General features: G+C 41.5%; 1 protein-coding gene across 1 annotated transcript; it reads left to right on the forward strand.

Moving 5' to 3' along the window:
- Nucleotides 1-433: 433 nt before the first annotated feature.
- Nucleotides 434-21,879, forward strand: LOC128572954 (zinc finger protein 43-like). The gene is made up of 5 exons (XM_053573115.1): nucleotides 434-466; nucleotides 3,775-3,809; nucleotides 10,692-10,818; nucleotides 11,576-11,671; nucleotides 17,596-21,879. The coding sequence occupies exons 3-5, from the start codon at nucleotides 10,695-10,697 to the stop codon at nucleotides 19,557-19,559; spliced, it is 2,184 nt and encodes a 727-aa protein (XP_053429090.1). The 5' UTR covers nucleotides 434-466; nucleotides 3,775-3,809; nucleotides 10,692-10,694; the 3' UTR covers nucleotides 19,560-21,879.

Genomic DNA, 21,879 nt, shown 5'->3' on the forward strand with positions numbered 1-21,879 from the left:
CCACTTTCCAGCCCGCTGGTTCTGCTGCTTGCTGCCACAGCACCAACATCGCCAAGGCGGAGGTAGCAGGTCCGCACCCCCCAGCTCCAGGAGCTGGCTGGGATGCCACTTGTCCTGTAGCAGTCCCTGCTGTTAATATATATATATAAAAAAAAAAAAAGTGTTGTGGTCTTGTCCCAGAGTATTCCTGTCACTCAAGATCAGAGAGGTGGGGCTTGAGGCTATCCAGTCAGGGATGCTCCAAAGTGAACTGACCAATGAGACGCACAGCCAGAAAGAAGGAGGCGGCTCCAGCGATCGGAGCAGTTTTTGTCTCTTCTGCTGGGCCCTGAGCTGGTGTCCGCTTTTCAGCTGTTGCTACTCCGGGAGTATCTAGGTGTCTCTGCAGCAGCTCTGTCAGCCTGTGACCTGCAGGTACTGGAAGATCGGTAGGGAGGACGCCGGGACATCCGGAAGCTGGGAAATGGTGAGTAGAGAAGACTGGGTGTCCTGGGAGGGGGAGGGGGAGGGGGAGGGGCGTGGTTGGAGCCGGAAGTGACTGTGGCTGACGTGGCAATTTCACTTCAGTTTTACAGTCTTCAGATTGAACTTTGCCACTGGCACCCTTGGCCCTCAGGACCCTGTGGGCCAAAGGTGGAGTGGGGCAGGCAGCGGGGACTGTACCTCCGGGCCCTTCCTGGAGCTGTTACTTGGACCATAGCCCCGGGCTCTCTTTGAGCCGTTTTCCCTCCCACGTGGTGACAATGGAAAGGTCCTGAGGAAGAATCCCAGCTGGGTGTGTGGGGCTTGTTCATGGGAGGGGCTGTAGTCTGTGGGGCCCCCAGTTTCTCCATTCTCCTGTTAAACGTAAACTTAGGGCCCGGTGCGGTGGCTTCCTCTGTTGGGGAACTCAAAGTCTCTGGGTTGCCTGTCGTTGTTGTTAAACGCAGAGACAGGGAATTGATTCGTAAAAAAGATTGTTGGATGTCCCGACCCGCGGGACAGCAACGGGGGAGGCAGGAACCACCTAAGGGAGAAAAACAAACAAGGGGCGCGAGAAAGGCTGACAAAACAGTTTTCTGATCAAGTCTCAAACTTTATTGAAAAACTTGTGCCTTATAAGCATTATGGGGAAGGAGGGTGTGTCTTGTTGGGAGGTTCAGAGGAGTTGTCAACTGGGGATTGGCTAAAATAAGCTAGATGGGGCATAAGGTGATTGTTTGGTTAGTTGCCCGGTAAAGGGTAAAGGTGAAACTTTTTTACGTAAAAAGGAAGTAAGGCTGAGCTGTGCCTTCTATGGCTTCCGACAGTTGGAAGAGCTAGTAATTCCGGAGAACAGTGAGAGTACATTTTTTTTTTTTTTTCCAGACAGAGTCTCACTATATCGCCCTCAGTAGAGTGCTGTAGCGTCAATTCTTGGGCTTAAGCAATTCTCTTGCCTCAGCCTCCCACGTAGCTGGGACTACAGGCGCCCACCACAATGCCTGGCTATGTTTTTTCCTTGCAACTGTTATTGTTGTTTAGCAGGCAGGGGCTGGGTTCGAAGGCACCAGCTTCTGTGTATGGGCCGGCCCCATAACTACCAGCACAGCCTGAGATTACATTTTTAAGTGTTGTTTTAGAGAGAGGATACCCGAGAAGGTCTAGGAGAACAGGTCTTCTCAAGAAGACCACAAGGTTACCCTGCAGGGTCCTCTCCATGGTGACTCTGCTTTTGGGAATTTGTAGACTTAACTTCTTGGAACTTGGAAATTTCCAAGTTCAGTGAAGTCCTGTAGTTGAGGCTGAGGCAAGAGTGTCGTGGCTTCACAGCTTACAGCAACCTCAAGCTCTTGGGCTTAAATGATTCTCTTGCCTCAGCCGCCCAAGTAGCTGGAACTATAGGTGCCTGCCACAATGCCTGGCTGTTTTTTGTTTGTAGTTGTCATTGTTTGTCAGGCCAGGGCTGGGTTCGAACCCTCCAGCTCTGGTGTATGTGGCTGGCGCCCTAGTCCCTGAGCTACAGATGCTAAGTCAGGACTTTAGATTTTTTTTTATACCAGCCTCAGTTTTTACTTCCAGGAGGCACATTACTGTTTAGCCCATCAGATGCTGGTATTTGGGGAAAATGTGCACAAATTATTTCTGCTCTCTAGATTTCCAGATATTTCAAGGGAGGAAAATTATCCCAAAGGAAAAGAATGACCCATCCCCCTTAAGGTGTTTTCAAAACTTGCAACACAATTCACACTTGTGCATTGAAAGCTAGGTTGCAGTTTCTCCTGGGAGGGTGGCCATTGAGTAATTCTGTGAGCAGGCTGAAGGTGGAAGGATGTCTCAAGGGATAGAGTGATCTTACTTGACACTTGAGTGAGACATGTCTGTATTTCAGTCAACAGTGACACTCCCTGAATTTCAAACCTTGAAAAGCTTTGTTTCTTTATTTCAGCTTAAATTTTTCATTAAGTGCAATTAAGTGTAATACATCAATAGAACTGAAAGAAAAGAAAATGTTCCTGAAAATGCAAGACAGAACTGGAGTTGAGAAAAGGAAATTAAATATGTAGTTATATTTCAGTAAAAAAGTTGGTTTTACCTCTTTTTTTTGTTTTAAGAGACAGAGTCTCAAGTTGTCACCCTGAGTACAGTGCCGTGGCATCATAGCTTACAGCAACCTCAAGCTCTTGGGCTTAAGCTAATCTCTTGCCTCAGGCGCTGCCACAACACCCCGCTACTTTTTGAGACAGGTCTCGCTCTTGCTTAGGCTGGTCTTGAACTCCTGAGCTCAATCCAATTGATCCACCTACCTGGGCTTCCCAGAGTGCTAGGATTACAGGCCTGAGCCAGCACGCCCAGCCCTGCTTTTACCTTTATTTCTTTGAGTGAGTGTTGTAAGGTTTTGAGATATGTTATTGTCTGAGTGTGATTACAAATGGAAACTCAGTTTAGCTTTGCAATGATACCCGAAGAAGAAAGAGACACAGTTTTGATTGCTTTATGATGCATAAAAATGAATACATTTCCATATGAAAGTATGGTAGATCATTTGGTGAATTGTAAATATTGACAAGACATCAGTTCCTCTTTTACACAGAGTGGAGAATCTGTGACAGTAGGTAACTTTGTTGTTTATTATTATTTTTAAATTTATATATATATTTATCTATTTTTTTTTTTTTGGAGACAGAACCTCAAGCTGTCTTGAGTAGAGGGCTTTGACATCACAGCTCACAGCAACCTCCAACTCCTGGGCTGAAGTGATTCTCCTGCCTCAGCTTCCCAGGTAGCTGGGAACATAGGTCCCTGCCACAATGCCCGGCTATTTTTTGGTTGCAACTGTTATTGTTGTTTGGCGGGCCCAGGCTGGATTTGAACCCGCCAACTCAGGTGTATGTGGCTGGTGCCTTAGCTGCTTGAGCCACAGGCCCTGAGCCAACTTTTGTTCTTTGAAGGTGGAGTTTAATGCTATATCCTATGGAAGGGGACCTGCAAACTTCCAGAGATGTTCTCAAATGACTGTTTACTAAATGATTTGTTTTCATTTAATAATTAAATGACATCACGATTGTCTCACAAAGTAATTTTGCTTTTCATGTTAACATAAGATTTCTTATCCAAAAATTCTGTTGGATTTCTCAAACACAACTGGGAACCCACAGGCAGGTGTGGTTGATGGAAGGTAAGGGGGATGAGATGCCCTTCTTGAAGGTGTAATTGGCATTGTTTTGGGGGGTGGTGTTTTTAGACACTGTTCAATAGAACAATTTTGAAATTACATCTTATTGTCCAATAAGATGATTTTTTCTTTATTGTAAGGAAGCATTGCTTGGGGAAAAGGAACAAGTACAGTTGTAAGTATTTTACAATTTCCTGCTATTATATAAGCCTCAACACTGAGTTTGCAGAATTTTGCTGGATTTCTCAAACACTTGCTGTTCTCTTTGAGTCAAGTGACTAAGACAAGATCAACCTTGGTGCTCCAAAAGATGGTCATCGAGGGCCCAGGATCCGTCTCTACAGGTTTTCAGCCTGTTCATACCAGTTATGGGAAGAACCCTTTATATGGACAAAGGCGCAGAGCTCTGGAAAGCTGGGGACTCACAGGCAGATGTGGTTGATGGAAGTGGAAGGTGATGAGATGCCCTTCCTGAGCTGTAATGGGTCTTGTTCTGGGGCTGTTTCTAGACATTGTCCAACAGAATAAATTTTAAATTCCATCTTATTGTCCAATAAAATGAATTCTTCATTACTGAAGGAAGTATTGCTTGGGGAAAGCATGAAGTATAAAATCTGCAAGCATCACACACAAGGGCTTTCTTTCATAAAGAGGCGTAAACGTGTAGAAACAAGGTGGGAGATGGGGGCAGAATGGAGGGTGGAGAAATAATCTGCCAGGTCAGGACATGTTTCATCCTGCAGTCAGACAGTTCTTAGGAGGGGCATAAAGAGGGGCTAGATGTTAATTCTAAGTCAGACGTAGAATTGGCCAAAGGTCAGGGGCTGGGGGGAAAAGCGTAACTTCAGCAAAATTTGATGAAGAAATATTTTGTGTTGACTGCTGAAGAAACAACTGTTCAGCTAATTGTTTATGAGCAATGAATGGGAATTTGCAGAGCCTGTGCCTTGCCTCATCATAGGTAAAATAGGTAATATCACCTAAGTCATCATGGGAAGAGTTGTTTTTTGCAGTGAGCTTCTCTTGAGAACACAGAGCATGAGGAATTTTTTTAATCAGAGCTACTTCCCAGGATGAGCTATGCTCCCCAACATCTCCCACCACTATCCTTTGTCCTATACATGTCTTCTTTCTGCCTTTTTCTTTGATTATAATTTTTTTTTCTTTTTCTTGCAGTTTTTGGCCAGGGCTGGGCTTGAACCCACCACCTCCAGCATATAGGACTGGCACCCTACTCCTTTGAGCCACAAGTGCCACCTATTTATTTTTTTCTTTTTAAGACAGAGTCTCACCCTGGTTTTTACTATTTTAAGTTGCACACAAACTTTATGGACACCCTGTATAACCAATGGTGCTGTCAGGGTTTGTTTTTTTTTTGCAGTTTTGGCCAGGGCTTGGTTTGAACCCGCCAACTCCAGCATATGGGACCAGCGCCCTACTCCTTTGAGCCACAGGCACCGCCCAAGCAGAGTCAGCTGTCATGTCTTCTTCTTGAGGACTAATTACAGTGACTTAATTCATCTTTGCAATCTCTTAAATTGTCTGAGATGCACATCACATTCTGGTTTAATTGTATAATATGACAGTTCTTTCTCTGTCTACCATTGTGATGGGTTATTCTGGAGTTGGAAATGACTCTGTTTTTAATTATAAATTATTTTTACACACCATCCAGAATTACCACATATGACATGAACATAGATGATGCCCACTGAGTGTAACTCCAGAGGGAGCTTTGCATCTCAACCTTCCAGTCACAACACATAATTGTACAGCAAAGTGCATGTTGTCCCAAATCATGAAGCTACAATGTGTCTTCTTGAGCAGTTATAGTACATGGCGCGACAAAAGTTGCTCCTACAGTCACCATAGAGAGAAAAAAATGGAAATTGTAGCACTATGTACTTTTATTTACAGCAAAATTTTATAATACATTTACAAACTATTTTCTATGTTTGCCACCTCTTTACAAAATTTGGTAATGAGTATTTTGTAAAGGTATAGCTAGCTATGATTTTCAATTTTTCCTATGTATGGTGACTTTGGGGACAACCTGTAGATTTTTACAAACTACCTCTATTTCAGGCGTCCTTAAACTTATTAAACAGGGGGCCAATTCACTGTCCCCAAGACCGTTGGAGGGCTGGACTATAGTTAAATATATATGTATATGAACAAATCTCTATGCACACTGCACATATCTTATTTTGCACTAAAAAAACAAAACAGGAACAAATACAATCACACCGCCTCATGTGTCCCATGGGCTGCAGTGTGAGGACCCCTGCGAGTGCCAGCCATTCTCTCTCTGTCTTTCAATTATCCTGATATCTTTACACCTAAAATTGATCAGAGACTATGAGGCCCGGAGATCAACCTGGAGCACAGATAAGCATTGAGTACACCTGAGAATGCCCGCATTCCCACTTTTCTGTTTCTGTAATTCTCATGAATGTACACATGGGACTACCTGCATCCCCACGTGTGCAAGAGACACTGCTGCCTTCTCTGACCTCTGGAAACTTTAAACTGCTAGAAAACTATGCCGTGCTTCAAAATTGTGATTGGTGATCTTCCTTGAACCAAAGATATGTTGGTTTTTAAAAAGTGTCGAGGCTCTGTACCTGTAACTCAGTGGCTAGGGCACCAGCCACACCGGATCTGGCAGGTTCAAACTCAGCCCAGGACTGCCAAAGAACAATGACAACTACAAACAAAAAAAGAGCCGGGCATTGTGGTAGGCTCCTGTGATCCCAGCTACTTGGAAGACTGAGGCAAGAGAATTGCTTACACTCAAGAATTTGAGGCTGCTGTGAGCTGTGACACTACGTTACTGCACTGAGTGTGACAAAGTGAGACTCTCAAAAAAAAGTGTTGAGCAGAAGTGTCTCTGTGCTGTGTTTGCTTTCTCTAGGTGAGTGCCGCTGTAGTCTAGAAGTAGTAACAGCAGCAATAGGGGGATTAGTAAAGAAGCTACTTCATAGACTCACTGAAAACCTGTAATTTTTTTTTTTTTTTGGTAGAGTCGGAGTTTCACTTTATCATCCTCGGTAGAGTGCCGTGGCATCACACAGCTCAAGCAACCTCCAACTTCTGGGCTTAGGCGATTCTCTTGCCTCAGCCTCCCAAGTAGCTGGGACCACAGGCACCGCACAATGCCAGGCTATTTTTTGTTGCAGTTTGCCTGGGGCCGGGTTTGAATGCACAAGCCTTGGTAAATGGGGCCAGCGCCCTACCCACTGAGCCACAGGCGCTGCCTTTTTTTTTTTTTTTTTTTAGATACAGAGTCTCATTCTGTTGGCCTCAGTACAGTGCTGTGCCATCACAGCTCACAGCAACCTCCGGCTCTTGGGCTTAGGCGATTCTCTTGCTTCAGCCTCCCAAGTAGCTGGAACTACAGGTGCCCGCCAGAATGCTGGGATATTTTTTGTTGCAGTTTGGCTGGGGCCGGGTTTGAACCCACCACCCTCAGCATATGGGGCCGGCACCCTACTCACTGAGCCACAGCCCCCGCCCCCAAACCTGAAAAATGTTAAGGCAAACCCAAGGTTGACTGTTCATTTGTGAAAAGGTAGAGTCACAATGCAAGAGTTGGTGGATGAGAAAGCAGTTTTTTCAAGAGCAACATAAGGAGATGGCTGACTTATGTTGGAAAGACCGCCTGATGTTCCTCAGCTGACCAGAAGGTGGTGAAAGGGGAAAGGAGTGTGGGAAACTACGTGTAGGAGCTTTCTTTTCTTTTCTTTCTTTCTTTTTTTTTTTTTTTGAGACAGTCTCCCTCTTTTTTTCTTTTTTTTTTTTTATCAGTTTTTGGCTGGGGCCGGGTTTGAACCCACCATCTCTGGCATTTGGGGCCAGCACCCTACTCCACTGAGCCACAGGTGCCACCCGGAGCTTTCTATGTGTGGGTCTCCATGTCTCATTGAAAAGGTTTCTAGCCATCTGGCAGTCAGCCAGACTGCCAGATGATATAGATCAAAACAGAAATGTGGGTTAACTGCTCACTATTTTTCTTGATGAGGAGTTCTGAAATCTTGGTTCTATAGTTAATGGCTCAAAATCATTCCTGAAATTCTTGTTTTTAAATTCTGTTTTGGAGACAGAATCTGAATTTGTCATCCTCCGTAGGTTGCCATGGCATCATAGCTCATAGCAACCTCAAGCTCCTGGGCTCAAGCCATCCTCTTGCCTCAACCTTTGAATGAGCTGGGGACTCCAGGTGTGAGCCATGGGGCCAGTCTTCTTCTTGAAATTCTTAAACAAGGACTTAAACAAGTACTGTTAATAAAATGTGATTATTTGCTTGAAGATAGAGTAACTGCTGCTGTTGCAGAATCACATACTCAGAATGGGCATAATGTGAAAAAACTTATATGCATATTAAAGCCTGAGAGGTGATGCTTAGCTAAATGTTTCTCATCCCAGGCTTCCAGTTAAGATTCCATGGCCAGTTTGAAGAAGTAGCATTTTGCCTGCCCACTCATTCTATTAGTCTGGGTTGTGTCATCAGTGTGGTTTTAATTAAGTGTCCCGATGTGATGCTAAGGTTAGGCCAGTATCAAGCGTGAGGGTTTCCATATATATTTAAGACAGCTGAGTTTATTTATTTATGTATTTTTTCAGAAAGAGGTTACAGGTCACATATTCTCATTTGCATAGCAGAAATTGCTGGCAAGGGAGGGCACTGGAGGCCAAGAAATAAGAAATGCACACTTTGGTCTTTATGTGGAATCTCCTTCTTCCTGACTTTCTCTGTGATAAAGAACAAGGAAGGGTGAATTTTTTTCTGTACTTAGTGGTCTCTCTGGCTGTGGATGTGGTAGCAGGTGAAGGGGTTGCGCTGATGCCTCTGTTGCAGAAAGGTGAGGCCCAACAGAGAGAAAGAGCATGTTTATAAGAGGAAGGGCTTTATTCACCAGCCGGTAGCTTACGGCATAGAATTCCAAATGGCTGCGCTCCCCAACTGCCTTGGTCTTTCCCTTTTTATTGACAGTCAAAAAGTTCCACCCCACAGGTACCCTTCTCATTGGCCAGTTTGAATCAAGCGGGAGATGCTATTCCAGCCCCTCCAGAACTACAAGATTTCACGGAACTTGGAAATTTCAAAGTTCCAGGAAGTTAAGTTTACAAATTCCCAAGAGCTTAGTCACCATGGAGAGGACCCTGCAGGTGTATCCTTGTGGTCTCCTTGAGAAGATCTGTTCTTCCAGACCTCACCCTTCTCACTTATCTTCTCTCGCCTTTAAAGCCGAGATAAAGCCCATAAAGAGATTATCAAGATCCAGGTGGAATGTATCCAGATAATCTCATGTGAGAAGGAAATCTAGGGAAGGAGGAGGAGGAAATGATTGCTTCTCAGGTAAATGTGTCCAAGGTCCAGGGCTGTGCCCACTTTTTCTCCTGCAATATCATGTTCTTAGAATTTGCAAGCCTTTACTTCTCTACTTGTGATGTTCCTGCCTAATGAGTTTGTTTCAAATACTCTTTTAACTATTTCTTATTGCCAAGAGCAATAAGAGTATGTGATTCTGCAACAGCAGCGGTTATTCTATCTTCAATTGCAAAGAGGTCTGAGAAATCCTTCTCCCCTACCTATACAGCAGTCTTCTCTCCATTCTGTCCATCAAGACTTCCCAGGTGCCCTGCAAATTTCCCAGTGTAAATTCATGTTCTGCAAAAATAAAAATGTGTTCTGCAATACTGCAAATGTTCCTTTTGTGCCTTTTGAAAATGGAAAAATGTGGATACTCAAGGTTCTCCATTGTGGATGAGGTCGGATCCTTGGATATTAGCAAAGAAGGAGAATATGTTTTGTTTAGCTTCCGTGTGGAAGCTCCATCAGTTCTACATAGAATGAGATGAAGCACGTGCACTTTTACAGAAGACGGCATTAACTGCCTAAAGTAACTCAATGTTCTGAAAAACAGAATCATTCGAAAAATGCTTTCTAGAATGCTTAGAAAGACATGTTTAAAGACACGATTAGAGATTAGAAAACATTCCAGATATCTATAACTCGAACTTTGCCAAAAGTGTTTTTTTTTAAACTAGCTTTTATCAGATTATGATGCACTTTTTCTTGCCAGTACTGTCACAGCAGTGATGTGTTTGCGTTTGTGAATCAGCACCTGATACTTAATTGTCCTGTTACAGTTGAGGTTAACTTTATTCACTCAGTTATGGTGCTCTTTGACACATATTCCATTGTAGAGTTCAGTATATCTTCTATATTATTTATTTATTTATTTATTTATTTATTTTTGTAGAGACAGAGTCTCACTGTACCGCCCTCCGGTAGAGTGCCGTGGCGTCACATGGCTCACAGCAACCTCTAACTCTTGGGCTTATGTGATTCTCTTGCCTCAGCCTCCCGAGCATATCTTCTATATTATTAATAAGTACTTTGGGGAGATTTATCAACTAATGTGCACAAACCAAAACATCTATTGATGTGCCTCTTTCTTTTTAGATTCTTTTTCATACCTTGCTTTGCAAATTAAAGGTTGTCATCTTTGTTTACTGGTTCAGAAATCAACTGGGGAAATCCAGAAATCCAGTTCATTGTATGTTTCACATAATATTATGCTGGAATAAAAGCATTAGCATTTTTGTTGAGCTTGTTGAAAATTTAAAAATGGAATCTTCACCACATATCTTGAGAACAGAAATTTGCATTTTATCAAGATCTCCAGTTCTTTCTTGTTCATGTTAAAATTTTAGAGGTTCCATTTCACTCACCATGACTTTTTCATGTAAAAAACATACACAACTTATACTGTATGTTGTAAACAATGCAGAAAGATACACATCCCAGCATATTTCTACTCTTGTCAACCAACCGTGTCTAGGGTCTACACTCGTTTTGTGCATGTTGTGCCCTCCACTTTCTTCATTTAGAGAACACATGAGGAAATTTATCTCTTCGATTTCTTCTATACTTCCCTTATTACATAATTCCAGTCACTCATATAAGTCAGCAACAGTTCTCTTGGCTCATTCAATTAAAAGTGAAGTTTAAACTCCGCTTGGCTTCTTGGTAAATATGTTTGTTTTTCAGGGAATGTTGACATTCAAGGACGTGTCTATAGAGTTCTCTATGGATGAGTGGGCCTGCCTGGACCCTACTGAGCACACTTTGTATCGGGACGTCATGTTGGAGAACTACAGACACCTGGTCTTCCTAGGTGAGGATAACTGAAATACACAGTTCCTGGTCTACACTAAGCAATTCATATTCTCTCTTTGTAGAAGGTTTTTATACATTTTCTTGAACTGCATGTGTGTCAGATTCTTGCTTCTAAGGAAAACTTAAGGATATCTTGGTATAGAAGAGAAAATTCTGGAGATGCTTTACTTTGGCATTAATCTTACTCTTTTTTGAGATGATTTATATCCTTCACTAGATTAATGGTAATTTCAGAAATTTAGCGGCATAGATTTTTACTCATACCTTTAAGTCTAATTTCTAGCACCAAATTGTATTTTAATAGTACTGGGTAGTGGAATTAAGAATCATCCAACTTTGGGCAGCACCTGTGGCTCAGTAAGTAGGGTGCCAGCCCCATATACCAAGAGTGGTGGGTTCAAACCCAGCCCTAGCCAAACTGCAAGAAAAAAAAATAGTCGGGCATTGTGGGTGGTGCCTATAGTCCCAGCTACTCAGGAGGCTGAGGCAACAGAATCGCCTGAGCCCAGGAGTTGGAGGTTGCTGTGAGTTGTAACGCCATGGCACTCTACCGAGGGTGATAAAGTGAGACTCTTGTCTCTAAAAAAAAAAAAAGAATCATCCAACTTTAAATACATTTTAAAGATTATCAAATTTCTGTAAGGACAATTATTTCAGGATCTTCTAAAATGTTCTTTTCTCTGCTTTAGCAAATTAATAGATTGCCAATTGGAGAATCCACATAAGAGTCATGTTTCTTTTTTCTAATAAAACAGGTCTTGCTGTCTCTAAGCCAGACCTCATCACCTGTCTGGAGCAAAGCAAAGAACCCTGGATGGTGAAGACTCACCAGACAGTAGTCAAGCACCCAGGTAGGTTGGAGTGAATGAAGCAGATAACCCTTGTCAGAGATCCAAAGTTGAAGGAGGAAACCACACAATGCAATGTGATTAGGGAAGCTCAGCTTAATTGTAAATGATTTCTGAGAAGCCTGGGTTTCTTTCTCTTGTTCTTACATGAGGTCATCTCTGTTCTTGTTTTTTTTTTTCTTTTTTTTTTTTGTAGAGACAGAGTCTCACTTTACGGCCTTCGGTAGAGTGCCATGATGTCACAGGACTCACAGCAACCTCTAGCTCTTGGGCTTCCGCGATTCTCCTGCCTCAGCCTCCCGAGCAGCTGGGACTACAGGCGCCCGCCACAATGCCCGGTTATTTTTTGTTTGCAGTTCAGCCGGGGCTGCGTTTGAACCCGCCACCCGTGGTATATGGGGCCGGCACCCTACTCACTGAGCCACAGGCGCCACCCTCTGTTCTTGTTTTCATTACTTTTTTTTATTTTTATTTCCTTATTGACACAGAGTCTCACTCTCTTGCCTCACACTAGAGTGCCATGGCATCAGCCTTGCACAGAGCAACCTCAAACTACTGGGTTCAAGTGATTTTTCTGTCTCAGCTTCCAAATAGCCTGGACTACAGGTTTCTCCACAATGCCTGACTAATATTTATTCTATTTTTTTTTTAAGTAGAGAAGGGGTCTCATACTTGCTCAGGCTGGTCTTGAACTTCTGAAGTGAAGCAATCCCATCTTGGCTTCTGATACTGCTAGGTTTTGTTTGTTTTTTTTTTTTTGCAGTTTTTGGCCAGGGCCAGGTTTGAACCTCCACCTCCCATATATGAGGCTGGCACCCTACTTCTTTGAGCCATAGGGGCCATCCCAGTGCTAGGTTTACAGTTGTGAGCCAGTAGGCCTGTTTTAGGTTTTAATTTCCAGAAGTACTTACTTTTCAGTGATATCCCTTCTAGGTTACAGTGAGAATGAAACAACTTTCTATGGCTTACAAGTGACTGCTAGAGGTGACTGCTCTTCCATTCCTTTTAACGACATAAAATATTTGTGTATTTTTAACTATATCTGTGAAATATTCTTTTCTTTTTGAGACAGTCTCATTATGTTGCCCTCAGTAGAGTGCTCTGGTGTCATAGCTCACAGCAAGCTCCAACTCCTGGGCTCAAGTCATCCTCTTTCCTTAGCCTCAGGAGTAGCTGGGACTACAGGTGCCCACCACACTGCCCTGCTAGTTTTTTTGTTTGTTTGTTTTGTTTTTTTTGAGACAGAGCCTCAAGCTGTCACCCTGGGAACAGTGCCATGGTGTCACAGCTCACAGCAACCTCCACTCCTGGGCTAAAGTGATTCTCCTGCCTCTGCCTCCCAAGTACCTGGGGCCAGGTGCCCACCACAATGCCGAGCTATTTTTTGGTTGCAACGGTCATTGTTGTTTGGTGGTCGGCCTGGATTTGAACCGGCCAGGTCAGGTGTATGTGGCTGGTGCCTTAGCTGCTTGAGCCACAGGCGCCGAGCCCCCTGCTAGGTTTTTATAGAGATGGCATCTCGCTCTTGCTTAGGCTTGATTCAAACTCCTGAGATCAGGGAATCCACCCTCCTTGGCTTCCTAGAGTGCTGGGATTACAGATGTGAGCCACCATGCCTGGCCCTTGAAAAAATAAACTTTTTTTAAGCTGGTAAAATTTACAAATATTTTAATTACATACACCATATTTGTTTTTAAAACAAAACATATACATATTAAAGAGAAAAAACTTCAGATATTTTTCAAATTTGCTTTTAGGTATAGGTGAAAAAAAGCAGATAAACTATCGATTTCTTACTGTCCAACTCCCATGAAATATTCGAACTAATATTCCTATAAGAAGATAACCAATGAGGCACACGTGAAAGGTTTTTTTTTGGCTAGGCACCTGTGGCTCAAGCAGCTAAGGCGCCAGCCACCTACACCTGAGCTGGTGGGTTCCAATCTAGCCCCGGCCCGCCAAAGAGCAATGACGGCTGCAACCAAAAATTTGCTGGGCATTGTGGCGGGTGCCTGTAGTCTGAGCTACTTCAGAGGTGGAGGCAGGAGAATCGCTTGAGCCCAGAAGTTGGAGGTTGCTATGAGCTGTGATGCCAGAGCACTCTACCCAGAGTGACAAGCTTGAGGCTCTGTCTGAAAAAAAAAAAAATTTTTTTTTAAATATTCTTTAGTCTGGTTGTGGTGACTCACACCTGTAATCCTAGCTCTATGGGACCCAAGGCGGATGACTGCGTGAGCTCAGGAGTGTGAGACCAGCCTAACCAAGAGACCCCATCTCTATGAAAAATAGAAAAATTACCGAGGCATTGTAGTGGTTGCCTGTTGTCCCACCTACTAGGGGCTTGAGAAGCTTGAAAGTTGCTTGAACTCAGGAGTTTGAGGTCACTGGGAATTAAACTGATGCTATGACACTTTAGCCTGATCAACAGAACAAGTTTGGGTATGAAAAAAAGGTAGTTTCTTTAGCATCATATTCAAAGTAGGTGAGTGAAGTAGTGATAGTAGTATTTGGTTTAGAAATGCCAGAAACACCACAAATAGTTGTTGTAGGTTTTCTGTTTTATACTTTTTTTTTTTTGGAGCCAGAGCCTCAACTGTGGCCCTGGGTAGAGTGTTGTGGCATCACAGCTCACAGCAACCTCCAACTCCTAGGCTCAAGCCATTCTCGTGCCTCTGCCTCCCAAGTGGCTGGGACTAAAGGTGCCTCCCACAATGCCCAGCTGTTTTTTGGTTGCAGCCGTCATTGTTGTTTGGCAGGTCCAGGCTGGATTCCCACCCGCCAGCTCTGGTGTATGTGGCTGGCGCCTTACCCACTTGAGCCACAGGCAGTGAGCCTGCTTTATACTTTTTTATGCCATGAAGGTTTCAAATAAGATTCTACAGAAATTAATACTCAGTAATTTTATGAGAACACTAAGAAATCTCCTCAAATGAAGGAAAATGCTTATTTTACATAGTTTGACTTATCATATTTTACAAAGTTTGTATTTTTAAATGTAAGGCCTTTGATTGCTTCTAATGAGTGAATTAAACCTTTTCTGTTTTTGTAATGCTAGCAACATATTAATGGCATGGTAAAAATTATCTTTACTATATTTTTTTTTTTTAGAGACAGAGTCTCACTTTATCACTCATAGTAGAGTGCTGTAGTGTCACAGCTCACAGCAACCTCCAGCTCTTGGGCTTATCCTCAGCCTCCCAAATAGCTGGGACTATAGGTGCCCACAAGAATGCTGGGCCATTTTTTTGTTTGCAGTTTTTGGCTAGGTCTTGGTTTGTACCTGCCACCTCTGGCATATGGGGCCGGCCCCCTACTCCTTTGAGCCACAGGCGCCGCCCTTTTTGTTGCAGTTTGGCCGGGTCAGGTTTGAACTCGTCACCCTCAGCATATGGGGCAAGCGCCCTACTCACTGAGCCATAGGTACTGGCCTTTCTTTACTATTTTTAACGCCTGTAATCCCAGCACTGTGGGAGACTGAAGTGGGAGTGTTGCTTGAGCTCAGGAGTTAGAGGCTTCTCTGAGCTAGAGTGAGACCCTGACTCATGAAAAAAATGGAAAAACCCAGCCAGCCACCTGGAATCCCAGCGTCTTTGGAGGCGGAGGCAGTGGGATGCCCACAGCCCAAGTCTGAGATTGTAGTGAGCTAGAATGCCATTACACAGTGCTCAAGGAAAATGGTAGAACTCTGTCTCAACAACAATAAAAAAATTATCTTTGCTATTTTTAAATGTTTACTTATTTACATTTTCTGATAAGTACCTCATTTCAAAAATATTCAGTATATTTGTTCTCTTTCAATAAAATGTATTATTTCATTTACCATAATATTAAGATTTATCTTTATTACAGATGTTAGAAGATTTCCTGATTTTTAGAAGCTTAATAATACTCTATCATTTTTATAGTCTAAATTATATTTCTCCATTCATTTATTGAGGCAGATGTGGATTTCTTTTACCTAATGAATTATGTGAATAAAGCTGCAATGAATATGTGTGCAAATAGCTCTTTATTTGACCATGTCTGTGAGGGTTGTGTATCTGTCCTATATTTTATTTTTTCTTTTCTTTTTTTTTTTTTTGGTTTTTTGTCAGGGCTAGGCTTGAACCTGCCACCTCTGGCATATGGGACCGGCGCCCTACTCCTTGAGCCACAGGCGCTGCCCCCTATATTTTTTTTATTATGTATTTTATATATATGCAGAATAATAAAAATGAATTATAGGTTTCTAACAAATATGCCCTTGTAGTATTATTTAATATTCTTTCTCTTTTGAGGCAATTTTGACTTACAGTATATTATATGAAATAAGACAAGTTTTGCCTCAGAATATATTGAGCCCTGGCTGCATGCAGGGGCATATATCTATAACATGAGGTATCTGAGATGAGAGGATATCTTTTTTTTTTTTTTGTTCGAAAGGTTTTTATTGGAGAGGGAGGGATGCTGCAGAGCAGCACCAAGGAGGAGAGAAAAGGAGAGGGGGGGAGAAAAGAGAGAGAGAGAGGAAAGGCAATGGGGAGGAGAGACCGAGAGAGACAGAGAGGAGGAGAGAGGAGGGGAAAGAGAGCAATGAGAGGATATTTTGAGCTCAAGAGTTGGAGACCAGCCCAAGCAAGAGCAACACCCTGTCTTACTAAAAGTGGAAGATAAAATTGCTGGAATCATTGTAGGCACCTGTAGTCCCAGCTACTCAGAGGCTGATTCAGGAGCATTGCCTGAACTCAGGAGTTTCAGGTTTCTGTGAGCTAGGCTGTTGCCACGTCACTCTATTCTGGGCAAAAGTGTAAGACTTTGTTTCAACAGGTGTGTGTATATACACATGGAGACACACACACACATACATACATATACATGTCTCCTTAATATAATCTCCCTTGTTCTCATAATACTAATACTTGAATTAAATATATTTCTGTCCTATACATTTTTTATTCCATTTGTTGTCCTTACATGTAAGATGAGTGTCATTTAGATATTATATAGTTCTATCTTGACTTATTTATTTATTTATTTTTTTGGCCGGGGCTGGGTTTGAATCCGCCACCTCCGGCATATGGGACCTGCGCCCTACTACTTGAGCCACAGGCACTGCCCCTATCTTGGCTTTTTATTTATTTATTTTTGAGGCAGAGCCTCAAGCTGTTGCCCTGGGTAGAGTGCTGTCACATCATAGCTCACAGCAAGCTCCAACTGTTGGGCTCAAGCAGTCTTCTTGCCTCAGTTTTTCTATTTTTTGTAGAGGAGGGTCTCAATCTTGCTCAGGCTGGTCTCAAACTTGGGAGCTAAAGCAGTCCACCCACCCTAGCTGCTGAGCTATAGGAACCGAGCCAGGCTCTTATGATTATGATTATTTACAACTTATTTCCCTTTTCATTTTATTTATTTATGTATTTATTTATTTGAGACTGAGTTTCTTTTACTCTGGGTAGAGTACTATGTTGTCATAGCTCATAGCATTCTTAACCTTCTGGGGTCAAGAAATCTTCCTGTCTCAGACTCATGAATTGCTGAGACTACAGCCATGTGCAACCATGACCAACTAAATTTTCTATTTGTGGTAGAAAGGGATCTCACTTTTGTTCAGGTTGATCTCAAACACCTGTGGTCAAGTAACCCATTCACTGCAGTTTTTCAGAGTTCTAGGATTACAAACATGAGGCAATGTGCACAACCTCTATGTTATCTCTACAAGTTGTGCTCACATGCTGTGCTGCAAATTCCTACCTGGTTTTTAGAATTTCCCAAAATGCAGTGTATATATGCAACCTTTATTTATCTTTAACATAATTAGTGCCTATGTTCTGTATTATGCCATCCGCCTAAGGTTCTTGACATGACTTTGCAAACACAATGTGTTGTATATATTTACTCAGTTGTGATAAAAAGTCTGTGGCTAAAATTGTTATTGTTTAAATTTTTTTCAGATGTATCTAATCATTCTACCCAAGACCATTTCCAAGAACTGGACACAAATATATTATACCCAGAGATAACACTGAGAAGATATCAAAGCTGTGGCCTGGAGAACTTAAACTTAACAAAAGACTGGGAAAGTGTTTCTGAATGTACTCAGCAGAAAGTATGTTACAGTGGATGTGACCAATGTTTAACAGCTAGCCATGGCAAAGTCTGCCAATGTAGTAAATATACGAGAGTGTTTAGACATTTGTCAAATCTAAATAGACATAACATGATATATACCATCGAGAAAATGTTTAAGTATGAAAAGTATGGGAAAGCCTATAACCACTGCTCACACATTACTAAATGTAAGATAATGCATATTGGAGAAAAACAGTACAAATGTAAAGAAGGTGGCAAAGTCTTTAAATTTTGCTCAAGCCTATCTAACCATAAGAAACTCCACCCTGGGGAGAAACTCTATAAGTTTAAAAATTATGGGGAATGTCTTAGCCACAGATTAAAATATTATAACCATAAGAGTATTAATACTGGAAGAAAAGCCTACAACTATAAAGAATGTGATGAACTTACCAATCAGTACTCACATCTTTCTGGACATGAAAGAATTTATTCTGGAGAGAAACACTACAAATGTCAAGAATGTGGCAAAGCCTTTAACAATAGTGTAACCCTTACTAAACATCAAAGAATTCATTCTGGGGAGAAACCCTACAAATGCGAAGAATGTGGCAAAGCTTTTAAGCAGTACCCAAGTCTTTCTAGACATAAAAGAATTCATTCTGGAGAGAAACCCTACAAATGTGAAGAATGTGGAAAAGCCTTTAACTGGTACTCAACACTTTCTGTACATAGAAGAATTCATTCTGGAGAGAAACCCTACAAATGTGAAGAATGTGGCAAAGCCTTTAATGGTAATTCACCCCTTACTAAACATCAAAGAATTCATTCTGGGGAGAAACCCTACAAATGTGAAGAATGTGGCAAAGCCTTTAAACAGCACTCACACCTTTCTGCACATCGAAGAATTCACTCGGGAGAAAAACCCTACAAATGTGAAGAATGTGGCAAAGCCTTTAAGCTGTACCCAGGTCTTTCTAGACATAAAAGAATTCATTCTGGAGAGAAACCCTACAAATGTCAAGAATGTGGCAAGGCCTTTACGCACTACCCAAGTCTTTCTATACATAAAAGAATTCATTCTGGAGAGAAACCCTACAAATGTCAAGAATGTGGCAAAGCCTTTAAGCAGCACTCAATCCTTTCTGTACATCAAAGAATTCATTCTGGAGAGGAACCCTACAAATGTCAAGAATGTGGCAAAGCCTTTAAGCGGTACCCAAGTCTTTCTAAACATAAAAGAATTCATTCTGGAGAGAAACCCTACAAATGTCAAGAATGTGGCAAAGCCTTTAAGCAGTACCCAAGTCTTTCTAGACATAAAAGAATTCATTCTGGAGAGAAACCCTACAAATGTGAAGAATGTGGCAAAGCCTTTACTCTGCGTTCATCCCTTTCTGTACATAGAAGAATTCATTCTGGAGAGAAACCCTACAAATGTGAAGAATGTGGAAAAGCCTTTATCTGGTACTCAAAACTTTCTGTACATAGAAGAATTCATTCTGGAGAGAAACCCTACAAATGTCAAGAATGTGGCAAAGCCTTTAATGATATTACAACCCTTACTAAACATCAAAGAATTCATTCTGGGGAGAAACCCTACAAATGTGAAGAATGTGGCAAAGCCTTTAATGATAATTCAACCCTTACTAAACATCAAAGAATTCATTCTGGGGAAAAACCCTACAAATGTGAAGAATGTGGCAAAGCCTTTAAACAGCACTCACACCTTTCTGAACATCAAAGAATTCACTCAGGAGAAAAATCCTACAAATGTGAAGAATGTGGCAAAGCCTTTAAGCAGTACCCAAGTCTTTCTAAACATAAAAGAATTCATGCTGGATAGAAACCCTACAAATGTCAAGAATGTGGCAAAGCCTTTAACCGGCACTCAATCCTTTCTCAACATCAAAGAATTCATTCTGGAGAGAAACCCTACAAATGTGAAGAATGTGGCAAAGCCTTTAAGCAGTACCCAAGTCTTTCTAAACATAAAAGAATTCATGCTGGATAGAAACCCTACAAATGTCAAGAATGTGGCAAAGCCTTTAAGTGGTACTCAATCCTTTCTGTACATCAAAGAATTCATTCTGGAGAGAAACCCTACAAATGTGAAGAATGTGGCAAAGCCTTTCACACTTTCTAGACATAAAAGAATTCATTCTGGAGAAAAACCTTACAAATGTGAAGAATGTGGCAAAGCCTTTAAGAATAGTTCAACCCTTACTAAACATCCGAGAATTCATTATGGAATGAAACCCTAGAAATGTGAAGAATGTGGCAAAGCCTTTACTCGGAGTTCATCCCTTTTTGCACATCAAAGAATTCATTCTGTAGAGAAACCCTACAAATGTGAAGAATGTGGAAAAGCCTTTAACTGGTACTCAACACTTTCTGTACATAGAAGAATTCATTCTGGAGAGAAACCCTACAAATGTCAAGAATGTGGCAAAGCCTTTAACCGGAACTCACACCTTTCTGTGCACCAAAGAATTCATTCTGGAGAGAAACCCTGCAAAGTCAAGAATGTGGTAAAACCTTTAATTAGTGTGTAACCTTTCTAAAATACAAGAATTCATTCAAGGGAGAAACCTTATAAATATGAACACTGTGGCAAACCCTTTATTCACATTCAAACCTCACTGTACATAAAATAAATCATACAGGACAGAAACCCTACAAATATGAAGAATGTGGAAGTATCCTTACCTGGTGTTCATGGCTTGCTAAGGATAAAAGAATTCACACTGGAGAGATATTCTAGAAATGGGAACAGTGTGGTAATGCCTTTTACTGGAGCTCAAACGTTAGAACACATAAGAAAATTCAGATTGGAAAGAAATTTTACAAATGTGAATGATGTGGCAAAAATTTTCAGTGGTCTTCAGCCCTTAGTAAAACATAAGAGAAATCATAGCAGAGAAAAACAGTAACATTATGAAGATGTTATGCCAGTAGTGACAGTTTTTTTACATAATAGAATTCTTTTTTTGTTTTTTGTGACAGTGGCTTACTATGTCACCGTCGGTAGAGTGCGGTGACATCACAGCTCACAGCAACCTCCAGCTCTTGGGCTTAGGCAACTCTCCTGCCTCAGCTTCCCAAGTAGCTGGGGCCACAGGCACTGGCCACAATGCCTGGCTATTTTTTGTCGCAGTTTGGCCAGGGCCGGGTTCAAACCCGCCACCTTCAGTATATGGGGCTGGCACCCTACCCACTGAGCCACAAGCACTACCCCACAAAAAATTATTGAATAAAAACTGTACAAATGTGAAGAACTTAACAAGTGTTTAACTTGTCCTCAAACAATTCTATATATGAAAACTTTATATAACAGAGAAAAATCCCTACAAATTTGAAGTGTCAAATCCTATAATCTCACACATTTCAGTACCTAACAGAATTCCTAGCAAAATTCTATATATGTGAAGAGTGAGAAAATGTTTTTAAATATTCCTCACACTTTTCTAATCATAATTCATATGGAAGAAATACTCTAGAAATCTCAATCATGTCTCAAGGCCTTAAAATTTTGTTTATACTGTTCAATAGGTCTAAGGAGAGACAAGGGGAAATGATAAATGATACTGGGAATTTTTTTGTCCTTAACAAGAGAAACACATTAACTAGGGGGGCCTTCCATGGAAAAAACGTTGGCATTTGAAGAAAGCTTCCAAAACCTGATGTTTTCCCTACAAAAAATGGGCCTCAGAGGTAGAGAGGCCACAATGTGGAGATATGACCAAGGCCAGAAAAAGGGATCTTTGAAGCAGGTATACAATTAAGGTGATGGCAGCTGCAAGTGACCTATTTTCTATAGTATAATAAAATTCACACCACTTCTATCACACTTTACAAATAAAACGACAACATGTGGATATGGATTATAGGGATAGAAATGGGAGGACTCTCCATTCTGGAAGATTTTTCCCTTTCCAGGAAAAATCATGAATATTTTACCCCCATACCACTTAACATAGAATTGGAAAATCTCTATAAAGGGGAAAAATCTTACTAAACCCAAGGTCTTCTCTACATGAAAATGTAGTGTCTTCCTTCTCTAGAGTGTCCTTTAATAAACTGACCTTTTGTTTATTTATTTATTTATTTATTGGGGGGACTGGTTCTTTATTTCAAAAATACATATATCAATATTCAGTATCCAA

The sequence above is a fragment of the Nycticebus coucang genome, chromosome 20, assembly GCF_027406575.1.
Source record: "Nycticebus coucang isolate mNycCou1 chromosome 20, mNycCou1.pri, whole genome shotgun sequence".
Classification (NCBI taxonomy): domain Eukaryota; kingdom Metazoa; phylum Chordata; class Mammalia; order Primates; family Lorisidae; genus Nycticebus; species Nycticebus coucang.